The sequence below is a fragment of the Aquarana catesbeiana genome, linkage group LG02, assembly GCF_042186555.1.
Source record: "Aquarana catesbeiana isolate 2022-GZ linkage group LG02, ASM4218655v1, whole genome shotgun sequence".
NCBI lineage: Eukaryota > Metazoa > Chordata > Amphibia > Anura > Ranidae > Aquarana > Aquarana catesbeiana.
This window is the reverse complement of record NC_133325.1, coordinates 812,722,765-812,744,409: the sequence shown is the minus strand read 5'-3', so window position 1 is coordinate 812,744,409 and position 21,645 is coordinate 812,722,765. Positions and strand designations below refer to the sequence as shown.

The 21,645-nt window shown below is 47.6% G+C and overlaps 1 protein-coding gene across 1 annotated transcript in view; it reads right to left on the bottom strand.

Moving 5' to 3' along the window:
• Positions 1-980: 980 nt before the first annotated feature.
• The window catches only part of MAB21L3 (mab-21 like 3), a 46,673-nt gene continuing 26,008 nt past the window's right edge, over positions 981-21,645 (bottom strand). Inside the window, exons 3-6 of the mRNA XM_073617605.1 lie at positions 16,402-16,693; positions 3,796-3,977; positions 3,222-3,416; positions 981-2,501 (exon numbers count right to left, since the gene is read on the bottom strand). Of these exons, the coding sequence (XP_073473706.1) occupies positions 2,241-2,501; positions 3,222-3,416; positions 3,796-3,977; positions 16,402-16,693 (930 nt within the window). The 3' untranslated portion in view covers positions 981-2,240. The remainder of the gene's footprint in view (positions 2,502-3,221; positions 3,417-3,795; positions 3,978-16,401; positions 16,694-21,645) is intronic.

Below are 21,645 nucleotides of genomic sequence, written 5' to 3'. Positions count from 1 at the left end.
TGAACTCCTGAAATGTGTCCCCAATGTCTGGGCATCCCCCAAAGTGTGTTCCCAATCTATGGGCTTCTTCCAAAAAGTATCCCTGTCTCTCAGTGTCCCCCAAAACACATTCCCAGAATCACATCCCCAGAAGCACATTCCCAATCTCGAACGCCTCCTGTAGTAGTTCTGCAGTCTGTCCTGGACCATGGGCAGTCCCTGGGTACATTATACTATATATAGATTTTCTTTTTTTTTTAAACATTGATAATTTTATTTACAGGTTATTGACCTCATTTACATACAGTTCTGAAAAATGTGTAGATACCCTTTAAATGGAATTTGGGGGGTGGGGTGGGTATCACTGTAGTGATGGTGTCTGACATTTTCTAGTTGGTTTGGGTGGAATGTCCAGGGGCTGTTGTCGGAGGTCTGGTGTTGGTGAAGGTTGATGAATAGGGATGGACAGATTGGGGTTATAATGTACTTTTTATTATATTTATAGATCTCATAGTTTGGTTGAGCTTATTTTTCATATCACATCAATGGCATCAACAGAGAGATAAAGGCACCTCTATAAAGGGCCCCTGTTGGCTTCATAGAGCAGTTAGTGAGATATGACCCCCACCCTGCTGTACAGGCTCACCAGTAGGTCTGTCCTTGCCATGGCAGCCATGGGGAAATATCTCCTTATTATTGATAATCCATGGTTAATCCACTGACCAATTCATAGTCCATGGGCCATGATTCCTCGGTGTGGAGACATTACGTGTTGGCTCCATAGAGCAGTCCTACAGATATGACCCTAATCCCCTATTACAGCTTCACCATCCAGGCTAAATTACCAGCAGGTCTGTCCTTGCCACGGCAGCCATGAGATAAATATTTATGTATTAAGGAAGCCTGGTGACCAGTCCATGGGCCACCATTCCTTGGTCTGGAGACATCATCTGATGGCTTCATAGAGCAGTCAGTGAGATATGACCCTAACCCCCCCCCCCCCCCCCCCCATACAGCCTCACCTTCCAGTCTAAATTACTAGAAAGTCTGTCCCTGCCATGGCAGCTATTGTGAAAATATCACTTTTTTAAGGTAGCCTGGTGTCCAGTCTGTGGGCCATCGTTCCTCCGTCCGTAGACATCACCTGTTGGTAATATACTCTCTGCTCCATAGATACGGTCTTACATTCCAGGCTAAATTACCAGCAGGCCTGTCTTTGCCATGGCAGCCATGGGGAAATATCCCTTTATTAGGGAAGCTCGGTGCCCAGTCCATGGGCCATATTTTCTTCGTCCGGAAACATCACCTGTTGGCTCCACAGAGCATGTCAGTGAGATACGACCCTAACCCCCCCATTACAGTCTCACCATCCAGGCTAAATTACCAGCAGGTCTGTCCCTGTCATGGCAGCCATGAGGGAAACATCTCTTCATTAGGGAAGCTTTGTGACCAGTCCATGGGCCATTGTTCCCCAGTCCAGAAACAGCTCCTCCTTGAAGGGCCATGTTGGCCCAGTAGAGCAGTGAAATACGATAGAGAGATATGATGGTTTAAATAATGATGGCGGAAAGAGTACCCCTTTTCTAAGGAAGTCTGGTGTAGAGTCCATGGTCCATTGTTCCGCAGACCATGTTCCTCACTAGCGCTTCCTCCAATCAGTCAGTGAGGGGACTCAGACCATATGATGCCACAACTCCAAATTATATGATAATCCTTGGGCCGCTTGGCGTTCTGTGCAGAGGAGGTCACATGTTTCTCTGATAAGCAATGCAGTTTCTGCTCTGACCATCAGCTGGCATCATAGAGCACATTTTTATTATTTGTGGCCAAGTGCCCCACAATCCATAGACTTGAGTTACAGATCCATCCAGAGCCACACTGCTCCTCCTTGCTATACGTATCTGCACCGCATTTAGGAGCTGGAAGGTAATTCCTCCCGAAAGAACAACCTTGGCACAGACTTAGCTCTCTTGTGACCACTGCAATCTTTTTCAACATTTAATATATAATAGTTCCTCTGTACGCTGCAATGGAAGCATTTGGACAAACCATCCACTAAGGATCCTGAGAAACCGCCTGAACAAGTTGGGAATGTAGATTGGAAAAGCTCATGGACAATTCAATATCTACTGCTTCTGAGTACACCATGCCCCCTTGTACTGGGCTAAAGGAGCCCTTTGGGGAGCACTTTATGTCCTGAGTTGAAGGGGGAGGGGCGTTTTCGGTGATGCCTCACCTTCCTTGCTCAGCAGGGGCTGTCTTTAACAAGTAAAGGAGTGGCCATCAAATGAGGCCATGTCCAAAGAAGGCTTCTGCAAGAAGCGGGCCAGTTTGTCAGCGAGGTTGTCCAGCTGGTTGGCATCGGCATTTTTCAGCAGATTCGCCCGTCGGACAAAGTAATGGCGCAGGAAGCGTTGTCTGGAACACTTCAGAAGTCTGCGGACCAGACGAAGGAAGCAGGATCCGAAATCCAGCCATGACTTCGAGGACGGGTTGCTTTCACACTCCCAAAGGAGGATCATCTGCCGAGAACAAAGAAAGATGGTGACACAGATATGGAATGTCTCCTCCCAACAACATGGAGTCTGTCTCCTCCCACTGTATGGAGTCTGTCCCCTCCCTCTTGATGGAGTCTGTCTTCTCCCACTACATAGAGTCTGCCCTCACCCAACAATATGGAGTTTGTCTCCTCCCCCTATATGGAGTCTGTCTCCTCCCTCTTGATGGAGTCTGTCTCCTCCCACTATAGGGAGTCTGTCCCCTCCCACTATAGGGAGCCTGCCCCCTCTCTCTGGATGGAGTCTGTCCCCTCCCTCTTGATGGAGTCTGTCTCCTCCCACTATATAGAGCAGTGGTTGTGCGTTCATTAAGGGCGCACGGGCACCGCCCCCTCTATCCATTGCCACTGTATGAATCTATCCATTGCCACTGTAGCCACCCCCTATTCAGGTGTCCGGCCCCTTTTTGGACGCCGGGAGCCTGAATTACAGCTGCGGGGGTGTTTTTGAAGCACCTGATTGGAGCCCATGGCTCTAATATGCTTAAAAAAAGTTTACCTGCGAGTGCAAAGAGCAATGAATATTTGCTTTCCTAAAACTGAACCTCCTCTCAGCCAATCAGGTGCTTGGGTCTGTTACCCAGTTTCAGGGGGGACACAAAGTAAAAGTATCCCATGTCAGGATGGAACCCACCATAGACACAATATGAACCCAATCTTTTCCTTTTCTTGAAAATAATTGTACCTGGAGATGTTGCGATGTGATGACGGGGCGATTTCCAGGACACCACACGTCCTCCTTCAACTGCCGGACAACCCGCAAACATTTCATCCGGCACCCTCCATCCTCTTCCATCCCCTCAAGCAGGAGGCGCTCAGCACGTAGGAAGGACAACTGCCAGTGGTAATTGGTCCGAGCGATGAGGTCAAAGCCAAAGGACTGTAAGATCGAGGAAGGGATCAGATGTTAGTGATTTGGACTCAAAGGGTGGAAGGATGAATGGAAGTCCAAGAGGTGTAGGAAGGGGTCAAAGGAGACGGTGTGGGTGAGAAGTATGTAGGAACCCAATAGGAAACATTTTTCCTCAAATTCTCCATTACCAAAAATAATCTTATCAAAGTCTCCAAATGTTGGTGTCACTGCTGATCTTTATGACACCATTTGGACAGAGTGACTGAATGAGATGAATTGTCAAAGGGGAAATTCTCAGGGTTTCGCTCATCTCTGATGGGGAACATTTGGTGTGGAGATGGGTGGACAAACTCTTTACACGGAAGATAAAACATATCCTGTTTTTGGTTTTCAGTTGTCCTCATACCTTAACACATCGTGCCTTGTCTTTGGAGGGCCATCGTTTGAAGAACCGTGGCCAGTGGGCCGACCTGGGCCAACTGCCAGGAATTTCAACCATAGGAACCAAATCCACGTCCACCATCTGAACGGAAGTCTCCACATTTACTCTGATGATTGGGCCAATGGACTCCATCACACTCACCTTGTCTGTAGGAGAGAGGGTGCAAAACATGGACATTGGTGACTGTGCTGAGCAATTATAATGAAAATGAGTGTTACACTCACCTCTCCATGGTTCCATCATCCGTCCTATCCCTCACTTAGAGTGCTGGCGCTGCAGCCAACCAAGAGGCAAATCTCAGTGACTCCTGTGCTCCTATCTCACCAGTGACTCCTGTGTCTGCAGTGACAAGTGTGTCCTCCTATCTCACCAGTGACTCCTGTGTCTGCAGTGTCTCCTGTGTGCTCCTATCTCACCAATGATCCCTGTGTGCTCCTATCTCACCAGTGACCCCTGTGTGCTCCTATCTCACCAGTGACCCCTGTGTGCTCCTATCTCACCAGTGACTCCTGTGTGCTCTTATCTCACCAGTGACTCCTGTGTGCTCTTATCTCACCAGTGACTCCTGTGTGCTCCTATCTCACCAGTGACCCCCGTGTGCTCCTATCTCACCAGTGACTCCTGTGTGCTCTTATCTCACCAGTGACTCCTGTGTGCTCTTATCTCACCAGTGACTCCTGTGTGCTCTTATCTCACCAGTGACTCCTGTGTGCTCTTATCTCACCAGTGACTCCTGTGTGCTCTTATCTCACCAGTGACCCCTGTGTGCTCTTATCTCACCAGTGACCCCCGTGTGCTCTTATCTCACCAGTGACCCCTGTGTGCTCCTATCTCACCAGTGACCCCCGTGTGCTCCTATCTCACCAGTGACTCCTGTATGCTCCTTTCTCACCAGTGACTCCTGTGTGCTCTTATCTCACCAGTGACTCCTGTACCTCCAGTGACCCCTGTGTGCTCTTATCTCACCAGTGACCCCTGTGTGCTCCTATCTCACCAGTGACTCCTGTGTGCTCTTATCTCACCAGTGACCCCTGTGTGCTCTTATCTCACCAGTGACCCCTGTGTGCTCTTATCTCACCAGTGACTCCTGTGTGCTCTTATCTCACCAGTGACTCCTGTGTACTCTTATCTCACCAGTGACTCCTGTGTGCTCTTATCTCACCAGTGACTCCTGTGTGCTCCTATCTCACCAGTGACTCCTGTGTGCTCTTATCTCACCAGTGACTCCTGTGTGCTCTTATCTCACCAGTGATCCCTGTGTGCTCCTATCTCACCAGTGACCCCTGTATGCTCTTATCTCACCAGTGACCCCTGTGTGCTCTTATCTCACCAGTGACTCCTGTGTGCTCCTATCTCACCAGTGACCCCCATGTGCTCCTATCTCACCAGTGACTCCTGTGTGCTCTTATCTCACCAGTGACTCCTGTGTGCTCTTATCTCACCAGTGACTCCTGTGTGCTCTTATCTCACCAGTGACTCCTGTGTGCTCCTATCTCACCAGTGACCCCTGTGTGCTCCTATCTCACCAGTGACTCCTGTGTGCTCTTATCTCACCAGTTACCCCTGTGTGCTCTTATCTCACCAGTGACCCCCGTGTGCTCCTATCTCACCAGTGACCCCTGTGTGCTCCTATCTCACCAATGATCCCTGTGTGCTCCTATCTCACCAGTGACCCCTGTGTGCTCCTATCTCACCAGTGACCCCTGTGTGCTCCTATCTCACCAGTGACTCCTGTGTGCTCTTATCTCACCAGTGACTCCTGTGTGCTCTTATCTCACCAGTGACTCCTGTGTGCTCCTATCTCACCAGTGACCCCCGTGTGCTCCTATCTCACCAGTGACTCCTGTGTGCTCTTATCTCACCAGTGACTCCTGTGTGCTCTTATCTCACCAGTGACTCCTGTGTGCTCTTATCTCACCAGTGACTCCTGTGTGCTCTTATCTCACCAGTGACTCCTGTGTGCTCTTATCTCACCAGTGACCCCTGTGTGCTCTTATCTCACCAGTGACCCCCGTGTGCTCTTATCTCACCAGTGACCCCTGTGTGCTCCTATCTCACCAGTGACCCCCGTGTGCTCCTATCTCACCAGTGACTCCTGTATGCTCCTTTCTCACCAGTGACTCCTGTGTGCTCTTATCTCACCAGTGACTCCTGTACCTCCAGTGACCCCTGTGTGCTCTTATCTCACCAGTGACCCCTGTGTGCTCCTATCTCACCAGTGACTCCTGTGTGCTCTTATCTCACCAGTGACCCCTGTGTGCTCTTATCTCACCAGTGACCCCTGTGTGCTCTTATCTCACCAGTGACTCCTGTGTGCTCTTATCTCACCAGTGACTCCTGTGTACTCTTATCTCACCAGTGACTCCTGTGTGCTCTTATCTCACCAGTGACTCCTGTGTGCTCCTATCTCACCAGTGACTCCTGTGTGCTCTTATCTCACCAGTGACTCCTGTGTGCTCTTATCTCACCAGTGATCCCTGTGTGCTCTTATCTCACCAGTGACCCCTGTGTGCTCTTATCTCACCAGTGACTCCTGTGTGCTCCTATCTCACCAGTGACCCCCATGTGCTCCTATCTCACCAGTGACTCCTGTGTGCTCTTATCTCACCAGTGACTCCTGTGTGCTCTTATCTCACCAGTGACTCCTGTGTGCTCTTATCTCACCAGTGACTCCTGTGTGCTCCTATCTCACCAGTGACCCCTGTGTGCTCCTATCTCACCAGTGACTCCTGTGTGCTCTTATCTCACCAGTTACCCCTGTGTGCTCTTATCTCACCAGTGACCCCCGTGTGCTCCTATCTCACCAGTGACCCCCGTGTGCTCGTATCTCACCAGTGACTCCTGTGTGCTCTTATCTCACCAGTGACTCCTGTGTGCTCCTATCTCACCAGTGACTCCTGTGTGCTCTTATCTCACCAGTGACTCCTGTGTGCTCTTATCTCACCAGTGACTCCTGTGTGCTCCTATCTCACCAGTGACTCCTGTGTGCTCCTATCTCACCAGTGACTCCTGTGTGCTCCTATCTCACCAGTGACTCCTGTGTGCTCTTATCTCACCAGTGACTCCTGTGTGCTCTTATCTCACCAGTGACTCCTGTGTGCTCCTATCTCACCAGTGACTCCTGTGTGCTCCTATCTCACCAGTGACCCCCATGTGCTCCTATCTCACCAGCGACTCCTGTGTGCTCTTATCTCACCAGTGACTCCTGTGTGCTCTTATCTCACCAGTGACTCCTGTGTGCTCTTATCTCACCAGTGACTCCTGTGTGCTCTTATCTCACCAGTGACTCCTGTGTGCTCCTATCTCACCAGTGACCCCCGTGTGCTCCTATCTCACCAGTGACTCCTGTGTGCTCTTATCTCACCAGTGACTCCTGTGTGCTCTTATCTCACCAGTGACTCCTGTGTGCTCTTATCTCACCAGTGACCCCTGTGTGCTCTTATCTCACCAGTGACCCCCGTGTGCTCCCATCTCACCAGTGACCCCCGTGTGCTCCTATCTCACCAGTGACTCCTGTGTGCTCTTATCTCACCAGTGACTCCTGTGTGCTCTTATCTCACCATTGACTCCTGTGTACTCTTATCTCACCAGTGACTCCTGTGTGCTCCTATCTCACCAGTGACTCCTGTGTGCTCTTATCTCACCAGTGACTCCTGTGTGCTCTTATCTCACCAGTGACTCCTGTGTGCTCCTATCTCACCAGTGACCCCTGTGTGCTCCTATCTCACCAGTGACCCCTGTATGCTCTTATCTCACCAGTGACCCCTGTGTGCTCTTATCTCATCAGTGACTCCTGTGTGCTCCTATCTCACCAGTGACTCCTGTGTGCTCCTATCTCACCAGTGACCCCCATGTGCTCCTATCTCACCAGTGACTCCTGTGTGCTCTTATCTCACCAGTGACTCCTGTGTGCTCTTATCTCACCAGTGACTCCTGTGTGCTCTTATCTCACCAGTGACTCCTGTGTGCTCCTATCTCACCAGTGACCCCTGTGTGCTCCTATCTCACCAGTGACTCCTGTGTGCTCTTATCTCACCAGTGACCCCTGTGTGCTCTTATCTCACCAGTGACCCCCGTGTGCTCCTATCTCACCAGTGACCCCCGTGTGCTCGTATCTCACCAGTGACTCCTGTGTGCTCTTATCTCACCAGTGACTCCTGTGTGCTCTTATCTCACCAGTGACTCCTGTGTGCTCTTATCTCACCAGTGACTCCTGTGTGCTCTTATCTCACCAGTGACTCCTGTGTGCTCTTATCTCACCAGTGACTCCTGTGTGCTCTTATCTCACCAGTGACTCCTGTGTGCTCCTATCTCACCAGTGACTCCTGTGTGCTCTTATCTCACCAGTGACTCCTGTGTGCTCCTATCTCACCAGTGACTCCTGTGTGCTCCTATCTCACCAGTGACCCCCATGTGCTCCTATCTCACCAGCGACTCCTGTGTGCTCTTATCTCACCAGTGACTCCTGTGTGCTCTTATCTCACCAGTGACTCCTGTGTGCTCTTATCTCACCAGTGACTCCTGTGTGCTCTTATCTCACCAGTGACTCCTGTGTGCTCCTATCTCACCAGTGACCCCCGTGTGCTCCTATCTCACCAGTGACTCCTGTGTGCTCTTATCTCACCAGTGACTCCTGTGTGCTCTTATCTCACCAGTGACTCCTGTGTGCTCTTATCTCACCAGTGACCCCTGTGTGCTCTTATCTCACCAGTGACCCCCGTGTGCTCTTATCTCACCAGTGACCCCCGTGTGCTCCCATCTCACCAGTGACCCCCGTGTGCTCCTATCTCACCAGTGACCCCCGTGTGCTCTTATCTCACCAGTGACTCCTGTGTGCTCCTATCTCACCAGTGACTCCTGTGTGCTCCTATCTCACCAGTGACTCCTGTGTGCTCCTATCTCACCAGTGACTCCTGTGTGCTCTTATCTCACCAGTGACTCCTGTACCTCCAGTGACCCCTGTGTGCTCCTATCTCACCAGTGACCCCTGTGTGCTCCTATCTCACCAGTGACTCCTGTGTGCTCTTATCTCACCAGTGACTCCTGTGTCCTCTTATCTCACCAGTGACCCCCGTGTGCTCGTATCTCACCAGTGACTCCTGTGTGCTCTTATCTCACCAGTGACTCCTGTGTGCTCTTATCTCACCAGTGACTCCTGTGTGCTCTTATCTCACCAGTGACTCCTGTGTGCTCTTATCTCACCAGTGACTCCTGTGTGCTCTTATCTCACCAGTGACTCCTGTGTGCTCTTATCTCACCAGTGACTCCTGTGTGCTCTTATCTCACCAGTGACTCCTGTGTGCTCTTATCTCACCAGTGACCCCTGTGTGCTCTTATCTCACCAGTGACCCCCGTGTGCTCCTATCTCACCAGTGACTCCTGTGTGCTCTTATCTCACCAGTGACTCCTGTGTGCTCTTATCTCACCAGTGACTCCTGTGTGCTCCTATCTCACCAGTGACCCCTGTGTGCTCCTATCTCACCAGTGACCCCTGTATGCTCTTATCTCACCAGTGACCCCTGTGTGCTCTTATCTCACCAGTGACTCCTGTGTGCTCTTATCTCACCAGTGACTCCTGTGTGCTCTTATCTCACCAGTGACTCCTGTGTGCTCTTATCTCACCAGTGACTCCTGTGTGCTCCTATCTCACCAGTGACCCCCGTGTGCTCCTATCTCACCAGTGACTCCTGTGTGCTCTTATCTCACCAGTGACCCCTGTGTGCTCTTATCTCACCAGTGACCCCTGTGTGCTCCTTTCTCACCAGTGACTCCTGTGTGCTCTTATCTCACCAGTGACTCCTGTGTGCTCTTATCTCACCAGTGACTCCTGTGTGCTCTTATCTCACCAGTGACTCCTGTGTGCTCCTATCTCACCAGTGACCCCCGTGTGCTCCTATCTCACCAGTGACTCCTGTGTGCTCTTATCTCACCAGTGACTCCTGTGTGCTCTTATCTCACCAGTGACTCCTGTGTGCTCTTATCTCACCAGTGACTCCTGTGTGCTCTTATCTCACCAGTGACTCCTGTGTGCTCTTATCTCACCAGTGACCCCTGTGTGCTCTTATCTCACCAGTGACCCCCGTGTGCTCTTATCTCACCAGTGACCCCTGTGTGCTCCTATCTCACCAGTGACCCCCGTGTGCTCCTATCTCACCAGTGACTCCTGTGTGCTCCTTTCTCACCAGTGACTCCTGTGTGCTCTTATCTCACCAGTGACTCCTGTACCTCCAGTGACCCCTGTGTGCTCCTATCTCACCAGTGACCCCTGTGTGCTCCTATCTCACCAGTGACTCCTGTGTGCTCTTATCTCACCAGTTACTCCTGTGTGCTCTTATCTCACCAGTGACCCCCGTGTGCTCCTATCTCACCAGTGACCCCCGTGTGCTCGTATCTCACCAGTGACTCCTGTGTGCTCTTATCTCACCAGTGACTCCTGTGTGCTCTTATCTCACCAGTGACTCCTGTGTGCTCTTATCTCACCAGTGACTCCTGTGTGCTCTTATCTCACCAGTGACTCCTGTGTGCTCTTATCTCACCAGTGACTCCTGTGTGCTCTTATCTCACCAGTGACTCCTGTGTGCTCTTATCTCACCAGTGACTCCTGTGTGCTCTTATCTCACCAGTGACTCCTGTGTGCTCTTATCTCACCAGTGACCCCTGTGTGCTCTTATCTCACCAGTGACCCCCGTGTGCTCCTATCTCACCAGTGACTCCTGTGTGCTCTTATCTCACCAGTGACCCCTGTGTGCTCTTATCTCACCAGTGACTCCTGTGTGCTCTTATCTCACCAGTGACTCCTGTGTGCTCTTATCTCACCAGTGACTCCTGTGTGCTCTTATCTCACCAGTGACTCCTGTGTGCTCTTATCTCACCAGTGACCCCTGTATGCTCTTATCTCACCAGTGACCCCTGTGTGCTCTTATCTCACCAGTGACTCCTGTGTGCTCCTATCTCACCAGTGACTCCTGTGTGCTCCTATCTCACCAGTGACCCCCATGTGCTCCTATCTCACCAGTGACTCCTGTGTGCTCTTATCTCACCAGTGACTCCTGTGTGCTCTTATCTCACCAGTGACTCCTGTGTGCTCTTATCTCACCAGTGACTCCTGTGTGCTCTTATCTCACCAGTGACTCCTGTGTGCTCCTATCTCACCAGTGACCCCCGTGTGCTCCTATCTCACCAGTGACTCCTGTGTGCTCTTATCTCACCAGTGACTCCTGTGTGCTCTTATCTCACCAGTGACCCCTGTGTGCTCTTATCTCACCAGTGACCCCCGTGTGCTCCTATCTCACCAGTGACCCCCGTGTGCTCCTATCTCACCAGTGACTCCTGTGTGCTCCTATCTCACCAGTGACTCCTGTGTGCTCTTATCTCACCAGTGACTCCTGTACCTCCAGTGACCCCTGTGTGCTCTTATCTCACCAGTGACCCCTGTGTGCTCCTATCTCACCAGTGACCCCCGTGTGCTCCTATCTCACCAGTGACTCCTGTGTGCTCCTTTCTCACCAGTGACTCCTGTGTGCTCTTATCTCACCAGTGACTCCTGTACCTCCAGTGACCCCTGTGTGCTCCTATCTCACCAGTGACCCCTGTGTGCTCCTATCTCACCAGTGACTCCTGTGTGCTCTTATCTCACCAGTTACTCCTGTGTGCTCTTATCTCACCAGTGACCCCCGTGTGCTCCTATCTCACCAGTGACCCCCGTGTGCTCGTATCTCACCAGTGACTCCTGTGTGCTCTTATCTCACCAGTGACTCCTGTGTGCTCTTATCTCACCAGTGACTCCTGTGTGCTCTTATCTCACCAGTGACTCCTGTGTGCTCTTATCTCACCAGTGACTCCTGTGTGCTCTTATCTCACCAGTGACTCCTGTGTGCTCTTATCTCACCAGTGACTCCTGTGTGCTCTTATCTCACCAGTGACTCCTGTGTGCTCTTATCTCACCAGTGACCCCTGTGTGCTCTTATCTCACCAGTGACCCCTGTGTGCTCTTATCTCACCAGTGACTCCTGTGTGCTCTTATCTCACCAGTGACTCCTGTGTGCTCTTATCTCACCAGTGACTCCTGTGTGCTCCTATCTCACCAGTGACCCCCATGTGCTCCTATCTCACCAGTGACTCCTGTGTGCTCTTATCTCACCAGTGACTCCTGTGTGCTCTTATCTCACCAGTGACTCCTGTGTGCTCTTATCTCACCAGTGACTCCTGTGTGCTCTTATCTCACCAGTGACTCCTGTGTGCTCCTATCTCACCAGTGACCCCTGTGTGCTCCTATCTCACCAGTGACTCCTGTGTGCTCTTATCTCACCAGTGACTCCTGTGTGCTCTTATCTCACCAGTGACCCCTGTGTGCTCTTATCTCACCAGTGACCCCCGTGTGCTCCTATCTCACCAGTGACTCCTGTGTGCTCTTATCTCACCAGTGACCCCTGTGTGCTCTTATCTCACCAGTGACCCCCGTGTGCTCCTATCTCACCAGTGACTCCTGTGTGCTCTTATCTCACCAGTGACTCCTGTGTGCTCTTATCTCACCAGTGACCCCTGTGTGCTCCTATCTCACCAGTGACTCCTGTGTGCTCTTATCTCACAAGTGACCCCTGTGTGCTCTTATCTCACAAGTGACCCCTGTGTGCTCTTATCTCACCAGTGACTCCTGTGTGCTCCTATCTCACCAGTGACTCCTGTGTGCTCTTATCTCACCAGTGACTCCTGTGTGCTCTTATCTCACCAGTGACTCCTGTGTGCTCTTATCTCACCAGTGACTCCTGTGTGCTCTTATCTCACCAGTGACTCCTGTGTGCTCCTATCTCACCAGTGACCCCCGTGTGCTCCTATCTCACCAGTGACCCCCGTGTGCTCCTATCTCATCAGTGACTCCTGTGTGCTCTTATCTCACCAGTGACTCCTGTGTGCTCTTATCTCACCAGTGACTCCTGTGTGCTCTTATCTCACCAGTGACTCCTGTGTGCTCCTATCTCACCAGTGACCCCGTGTGCTCCTAACTCACCAGTGACCCCCGTGTGCTCCTAACTCACCAGTGACTCATGTGTGCTCTTATCTCACCAGTGACCCCTGTGTGCTCTTATCTCACCAGTGACTCCTGTGTGCTCCTATCTCACCAGTGACTCCTGTGTGCTCTTATCTCACCAGTGACTCCTGTGTGCTCTTATCTCACCAGTGACACCTGTGTGCTCCTATCTCACCAGTGACCCCCGTGTGCTCCTATCTCACCAGTGACTCCTGTGTGCTCTTATCTCACCAGTGACTCCTGTGTGCTCTTATCTCACCAGTGACTCCTGTGTGCTCTTATCTCACCAGTGACTCCTGTGTGCTCTTATCTCACCAGTGACTCTTGTGTGCTCTTATCTCACCAGTGACTCCTGTGTGCTCTTATCTCACCAGTGACTCCTGTGTGCTCTTATCTCACCAGTGACTCCTGTGTGCTCTTATCTCCACAGTGACTCCTGTGTGCTCTTATCTCACCAGTGACTCCTGTGTGCTCTTATCTCACCAGTGACCCATGTGTGCTCTTATCTCACCAGTGACTCCTGTGTGCTCTTATCTCACCAGTGACCCCTGTGTGCTCTTATCTCACCAGTGACTCCTGTGTGCTCTTATCTCACCAGTGACTCCTGTGTGCTCTTATCTCACCAGTGACTCCTGTGTGCTCCTATCTCACCAGTGACCCCTGTGTGCTCTTATCTCACCAGTGACTCCTGTGTGCTCCTATCTCACCAGTGACTCCTGTGTGCTCTTATCTCACCAGTGACCCCTGTGTGCTCTTATCTCACCAGTGACTCCTGTGTGCTCTTATCTCACCAGTGACTCCTGTGTGCTCTTATCTCACCAGTGACTCCTGTGTGCTCTTATCTCACCAGTGACTCTTGTGTGCTCTTATCTCACCAGTGACTCCTGTGTGCTCTTATCTCACCAGTGACTCCTGTGTGCTCTTATCTCACCAGTGACTCCTGTGTGCTCTTATCTCACCAGTGACTCCTGTGTGCTCTTATCTCACCAGTGACTCCTGTGTGCTCTTATCTCACCAGTGACCCCTGTGTGCTCCTATCTCACCAGTGACTCCTGTGTGCTCTTATCTCACAAGTGACCCCTGTATGTTCTTATCTCACCAGTGACCCCTGTGTGCTCTTATCTCACCAGTGACCCCTGTGTCCTCTTATCTCACCAGTGACTCCTGTGTCCTCTTATCTCACCAGTGACCCCTGTGTGCTCTTATCTCACCAGTGACTCCTGTGTCCTCTTATCTCACCAGTGACCCCTGTGTGCTCTTATCTCACCAGTGACTCCTGTGTGCTCTTATCTCACCAGTGACACCTGTGTGCTCCTATCTCACCAGTGACCCCTGTGTGCTCTTTTCTCACCAGTGACCCCTGTGTGCTCTTATCTCACCAGTGACCGCTGTGTGCTCTTATCTCACCAGTGACTCCTGTGTCCTCTTATCTCACCAGTGACCCCTGTGTGCTCTTATCTCACCAGTGACTCCTGTGTCCTCTTATCTCACCAGTGACCCCTGTGTGCTCTTATCTCACCAGTGACTCCTGTGTGCTCTTATCTCACCAGTGACACCTGTGTGCTCCTATCTCACCAGTGACCCCTGTGTGCTCTTTTCTCACCAGTGACCCCTGTGTGCTCTTATCTCACCAGTGACCGCTGTGTGCTCTTATCTCACCAGTGACTCCTGTGTCCTCTTATCTCACCAGTGACCCCTGTGTGCTCTTATCTCACCAGTGACTCCTGTGTGCTCCTATCTCACCAGTGACCCCTGTGTGCTCTTTTCTCACCAGTGACCCCTGTGTGCTCTTATCTCACCAGTGACCGCTGTGTGCTCTTATCTCACCAGTGACCCCTGTGTGCTCTTATCTCACCAGTGACACCTGTGTGCTCCTATCTCACCAGTGACCCCTGTGTGCTCTTTTCTCACCAGTGACCCCTGTGTGCTCTTATCTCACCAGTGACCGCTGTGTGCTCTTATCTCACCAGTGACTCCTGTGTCCTCTTATCTCACCAGTGACCCCTGTGTGCTCTTATCTCACCAGTGACTCCTGTGTCCTCTTATCTCACCAGTGACCCCTGTGTGCTCTTATCTCACCAGTGACTCCTGTGTGCTCTTATCTCACCAGTGACACCTGTGTGCTCCTATCTCACCAGTGACCCCTGTGTGCTCTTTTCTCACCAGTGACCCCTGTGTGCTCTTATCTCACCAGTGACCGCTGTGTGCTCTTATCTCACCAGTGACTCCTGTGTCCTCTTATCTCACCAGTGACCCCTGTGTGCTCTTATCTCACCAGTGACCCCTGTGTGCTCTTATCTCACCAGTGACTCCTGTGTGCTCCTATCTCACCAGTGACTCCTGTGTGCTCTTATCTCACCAGTGACCCCTGTGTGCTCCTATCTCACCAGTGACCCCTGTGTGCTCTTTTCTCACCAGTGACCCCTGTGTGCTCTTATCTCACCAGTGACCGCTGTGTGCTCTTATCTCACCAGTGACTCCTGTGTCCTCTTATCTCACCAGTGACCCCTGTGTGCTCTTATCTCACCAGTGACTCCTGTGTCCTCTTATCTCACCAGTGACCCCTGTGTGCTCTTATCTCACCAGTGACTCCTGTGTGCTCTTATCTCACCAGTGACTCCTGTGTGCTCTTATCTCACCAGTGACCCCTGTGTGCTCCTATCTCACCAGTGACTCCTGTGTGCTCTTATCTCACAAGTGACCCCTGTATGTTCTTATCTCACCAGTGACCCCTGTGTGCTCCTATCTCACCAGTGATCCCTGTGTGCTCTTATCTCACCAGTGACCCCTGTGTGCTCTTATCTCACCAGTGATCCCTGTGTGCTCTTATCTCACCAGTGACCCCTGTGTGCTCTTATCTCACCAGTGATCCCTGTGTGCTCTTATCTCACCAGTGACCCCTGTGTGCTCCTATCTCACCAATGATCCCTGTGTGCTCTTATCTCACCAGTGATCCCTGTGTGCTCCTATCTCACCAGTGACCCCTGTGTGCTCCTATCTCACCAGTGACTCATAGCCTGGTAACACCTGTGTGCTCCTGTGTCTCCAGTGACTCCTCTGCAGTCTTGTGTCTCAGGGGCCCCTATGTGTTCCTTTGGGTCCATTGACCCCAGTTACTGATGTGCGCTCTGGTGTCTTCAATGACCCCTGTGCAGTCCTCCATGACTCCAGTGCCCCCCTGTGTCTCCTCACAGTCTCCAGTACATCCAGCCATTGTCTGGCCAGCTACACCCCACCCTCAGGTAGTCTCCTCCAATCACTTAGACTATCCTCCTCTCTGTGGATATGGACATCTGTTTGTGTCAATGAACCAAGTCACCCAGAGAGGAGACCTGACTTCCTGAGAACTGGTAACTGAAATTATTGGGTTCAGATGAAATCAGATCAGAGTGATGGTCTATTGATCATGGAAGCCTGGGACACAACCTCAGGAAATGATTGGCATAGAAACCATCGTATCTTCAGAGATGGTGGAGAAGATGAAGAGAGGAAGATGAAGACAATAAGAGGACATTGTATAGAGGAGAGACGGATCCTCTTACCAGACAAGTTACAGGCAGGAATAGCTCGGTGGAGGAGCCCATGGAAGACATTCACCACTCGGGCCGGCACCAAATCACCCTGAATGTTAACATCACCGTCATGCCACTGGGGGGTGCTCTTCTGGAATTGCTCCACTTCCAGCCATTGGTGGAGTTTCTCTGGCTCCATGACAGGGGTGAGGAGGCGGACACCACTAGGAGTGTAATACCGCCAACGCCGAGAACGTCTATGGCGGAAACCACTGAGGCCTCGAAGGGGAACTGTGACCAGAAGCTGGGAGGGCGCCATCACCTGTCAGGAGGAATAGAGAGAGTTATGATACCTCTGAGCTATCTGTGAAATCAGCGACTGTACTGAATATATTGTGATAGTAGTGACAGTACTGGCTATATATTGTGATGGTAGTGACAGTACTGGTTATATATAGTGATAGTAGTGACAGTGCTGTTTATATATAGTGATAGTAGTGACAGTACTGGTTATATATAGTGATGGTAGTGACAGTACTGGTTATATATAGTGATAGTAGTGACAGTGCTGGCTATATATTGTGATAGTAGTGACAGTTCTGTTTATATATAGTGATAGTAGTGACAGTACTGGTTATATATAGTGATGGTAGTGACAGTACTGGTTATATATAGTGATAGTAGTGACAGTGCTGGTTATATATAGTGATGGTAGTGACAGTGCTGGTTATATATAGTGATAGTAGTGACAGTACTGGTTATATATAGTGATAGTAGTGACAGTGCTGGTTATATATAGTGATGGTAGTGACAGTACTGGTTATATATAGTGATAGTAGTGACAGTGCTGGGTATATATAGTGATGGTAGTGACAGTACTAGTTATATATAGTGATGGTAGTGACAGTGCTGGGTATATATAGTGATGGTAGTGACAGTACTAGTTATATATAGTGATGGTAGTGACAGTGCTGGGTATATATAGTGATGGTAGTGACAGTACTAGTTATATATAGTGATGGTAGTGACAGTGCTGGGTATATATAGTGATGGTAATGACAGTGCTGGCTATATATATTGATAGTAGCGACAATGCTGGTTATATGTGATAGTAGTGACAGTACTGGTTATATATAGTGATAGTAGTGACAGTGCTGGGTATATATTGTGATAGTAGTGACAGTGCTGGTTATATATAGTGATAGTAGTGACAGTGCTGGTTATATATAGTGATAGTAGTGACAGTACTGGTTATATATAGTGATAGTAGTGACAGTACTGGTTATATATAGTGATAGTAGTGACAGTGCTGGTTATATATAGTGATAGTAGTGACAGTACTGGTTATATATAGTGATAGTAGTGACAGTACTGGTTATATATAGTGATAGTAGTGACAGTACTGGTTATATATAGTGATAGTAGTGACAGTGCTGGGTATATATAGTGATAGTAGCGACAATGCTGGTTATATATAGTGATAGTAGCGACAATTCTGGTTATATATTGTGATAGTAGTGACAGTGCTGGGTATATATTGTGATAGTAGTGACAGTGCTGGTTATATGTGATAGTAGTGACAGTACTGGTTATATATAGTGATAGTAGTGACAGTGCTGGTTATATATAGTGATAGTAGTGACAGTGCTGGTTATATATAGTGATAGTAGTGACAGTGCTGGGTATATATTGTGATAGTAGTGACAGTGCTGGTTATATGTGATAGTAGTGACAGTACTGGTTATATATAGTGATAGTAGTGACAGTGCTGGTTATATATAGTGATAGTAGTGACAGTGCTGGTTATATATAGTGATAGTAGTGACAGTGCTGGTTATATGTGATAGTAGTGACAGTACTGGTTATATATAGTGATAGTAGTGACAGTGCTGTTTATATATTGTGATAGTAGTGACAGTACTAGTTATATATAGTGATAATAGTGACAGTGCTGGTTATATATAGTGATAGTAGTGACAGTACTGGTTATATAAAGTGATAGTAGTGACAGTGCTGGGTATATATTGTGATAGTAGTGACAGTGCTGGGTATATATAGTGATGGTAGTGACAGTGCTGGCTATATATAGTGATAGTAGTGACAGTGCTGGTTATATATAGTGATAATAGTGACAGTGCTGGTTATATATAGTGATAGTAGTGACAGTACTGGTTATATATAGTGATAGTAGTGACAGTACTGGTTATATATAGTGATAGTAGTGACAGTACTGGTTATATATAGTGATAGTAGTGACAGTGCTGGGTATATATAGTGATGGTAGTGACAGTGCTGGCTATATATAGTGATAGTAGCGACAATTCTGGTTATATATAGTGATAGTAGTGACAGTGCTGGTTATATATAGTGATAGTAGTGACAGTGCTGGGTATATATTGTGATAGTAGTGACAGTGCTGGTTATATGTGATAGTAGTGACAGTGCTGGTTATATATAGTGATAATAGTGACAGTACTGGTTATATATAGTGATAGTAGTGACAGTACTAGTTATATATAGTGATGGTAGTGACAGTGCTGGTTATATATGTGATAGTAGTGACAGTGCTGGTTATATATAGTGATAGTAGTGACAGTACTGGTTATATATAGTGATAGTAGTGACAGTACTGGTTATATATAGTGATGGTAGTGACAGTACTGGTTATATATAGTGATAGTAGTGACAGTACTAGTTATATATAGTGATGGTAGTCACAATACTGGTTATATATAGTGATGGTAGTGACAGTGCTGGTTATATATAGTGATAGTAGTGACAGTACTGGTTATATATAGTGATAGTAGTGACAGTACTGGTTATATATAGTGATAGTAGTGACAGTACTGGTTATATATAGTGATGGTAGTGACAGTACTGGTTATATATAGTGATAGTAGTGACAGTACTAGTTATATATAGTGATGGTAGTCACAATACTGGTTATATATAGTGATGGTAGTGACAGTGCTGGTTATATATAGTGATAGTAGTGACAGTGCTGGTTATATATAGTGATAGTAGTGACAGTACTGGTTATATATAGTGATGGTAGTGACAGTGCTGGCTATATATAGTGATAGTAGCGACAATGCTGGTTATATATTGTGATAGTAGTGACAGTGCTGGTTATATATGTGATAGTAGTGACAGTACTAGTTATATATAGTGATAATAGTGACAGTGCTGGTTATATATAGTGATAGTAGTGACAGTACTAGTTATATATAGTGATGGTAGTCACAATACTGGTTATATATAGTGATGGTAGTGACAGTACTGGTTATATATAGTGATAGTAGTGACAGTGCTGGTTATATATAGTGATGGTAGTGACAGTACTGGTTATATATAGTGATAGTAGTGACAGTACTGGTTATATATAGTGATGGTAGTGACAGTACTGGTTATATATAGTGATGGTAGTGACAGTGCTGGTTATATATAGTGATGGTAGTGACAGTACTAGTTATATATAGTGATAGTAGTGACAGTACTAGTTATATATAGTGATAGTAGTGACAGTGCTGGTTATATATAGTGATGGTAGTGACAGTACTAGTTATATATAGTGATAGTAGTGACAGTACTAGTTATATATAGTGATGGTAGTGACAGTGCTGGTTATATATAGTGATAGTAGTGACAGTGCTGGTTATATATAGTGATGGTAGTGACAGTACTAGTTATATATAGTGATAGTAGTGACAGTACTGGTTATATATAGTGATAGTAGTGACAGTACTGGTTATATATAGTGATGGTAGTGACAGTACTGGTTATATATAGTGATGGTAGTGACAGTACTGGTTATATATAGTGATAGTAGTGACAGTACTAGTTATATATAGTGATAGTAGTGACAGTACTGGTTATATAGTGATGGTAGTGACAGTACTGGTTATATATAGTGATGGTAGTGACAGTACTGGTTATATATAGTGATAGTAGTGATAGTGCTGGTTATATATAGTGATAGTAGTGACAGTGCTGGTTATATATAGTGATAGTAGTGACAGTACTGGTTATATATAGTGATAGTAGTGACAGTGCTGGTTATATATAGTGATAGTAGTGACAGTACTAGTTATATATAGTGATAGTAGTGACAGTGCTGGTTATATATAGTGATGGTAGTGACAGTACTAGTTATATATAGTGATAGTAGTGACAGTACTGGTTATATATAGTGATAGTAGTGACAGTACTGGTTATATATAGTGATAGTAGTGACAGTGCTGGTTATATATAGTGATAGTAGTGACAGTACTAGTTATATATAGTGATGGTAGTCACAATACTGGTTATATATAGTGATGGTAGTGACAGTACTGGTTATATATAGTGATGGTAGTGACAGTGCTGGTTATATATAGTGATGGTAGTGACAGTGCTGGTTATATATAGTGATAGTAGTGACAGTACTGGTTATATATAGTGATAGTAGTGACAGTACTGGTTATATATAGTGATAGTAGTGACAGTACTGGTTATATATAGTGATGGTAGTGACAGTACTGGTTATATATAGTGATAGTAGTGACAGTACTAGTTATATATAGTGATGGTAGTCACAATACTGGTTATATATAGTGATGGTAGTGACAGTGCTGGTTATATATAGTGATAGTAGTGACAGTGCTGGTTATATATAGTGATAGTAGTGACAGTACTGGTTATATATAGTGATGGTAGTGACAGTGCTGGCTATATATAGTGATAGTAGCGACAATGCTGGTTATATATTGTGATAGTAGTGACAGTGCTGGTTATATATGTGATAGTAGTGACAGTACTAGTTATATATAGTGATAATAGTGACAGTGCTGGTTATATATAGTGATAGTAGTGACAGTACTAGTTATATATAGTGATGGTAGTCACAATACTGGTTATATATAGTGATGGTAGTGACAGTACTGGTTATATATAGTGATAGTAGTGACAGTGCTGGTTATATATAGTGATGGTAGTGACAGTACTGGTTATATATAGTGATAGTAGTGACAGTACTGGTTATATATAGTGATGGTAGTGACAGTACTGGTTATATATAGTGATGGTAGTGACAGTGCTGGTTATATATAGTGATGGTAGTGACAGTACTAGTTATATATAGTGATAGTAGTGACAGTACTAGTTATATATAGTGATAGTAGTGACAGTGCTGGTTATATATAGTGATGGTAGTGACAGTGCTGGTTATATATAGTGATAGTAGTGACAGTACTGGTTATATATAGTGATAGTAGTGACAGTGCTGGTTATATATAG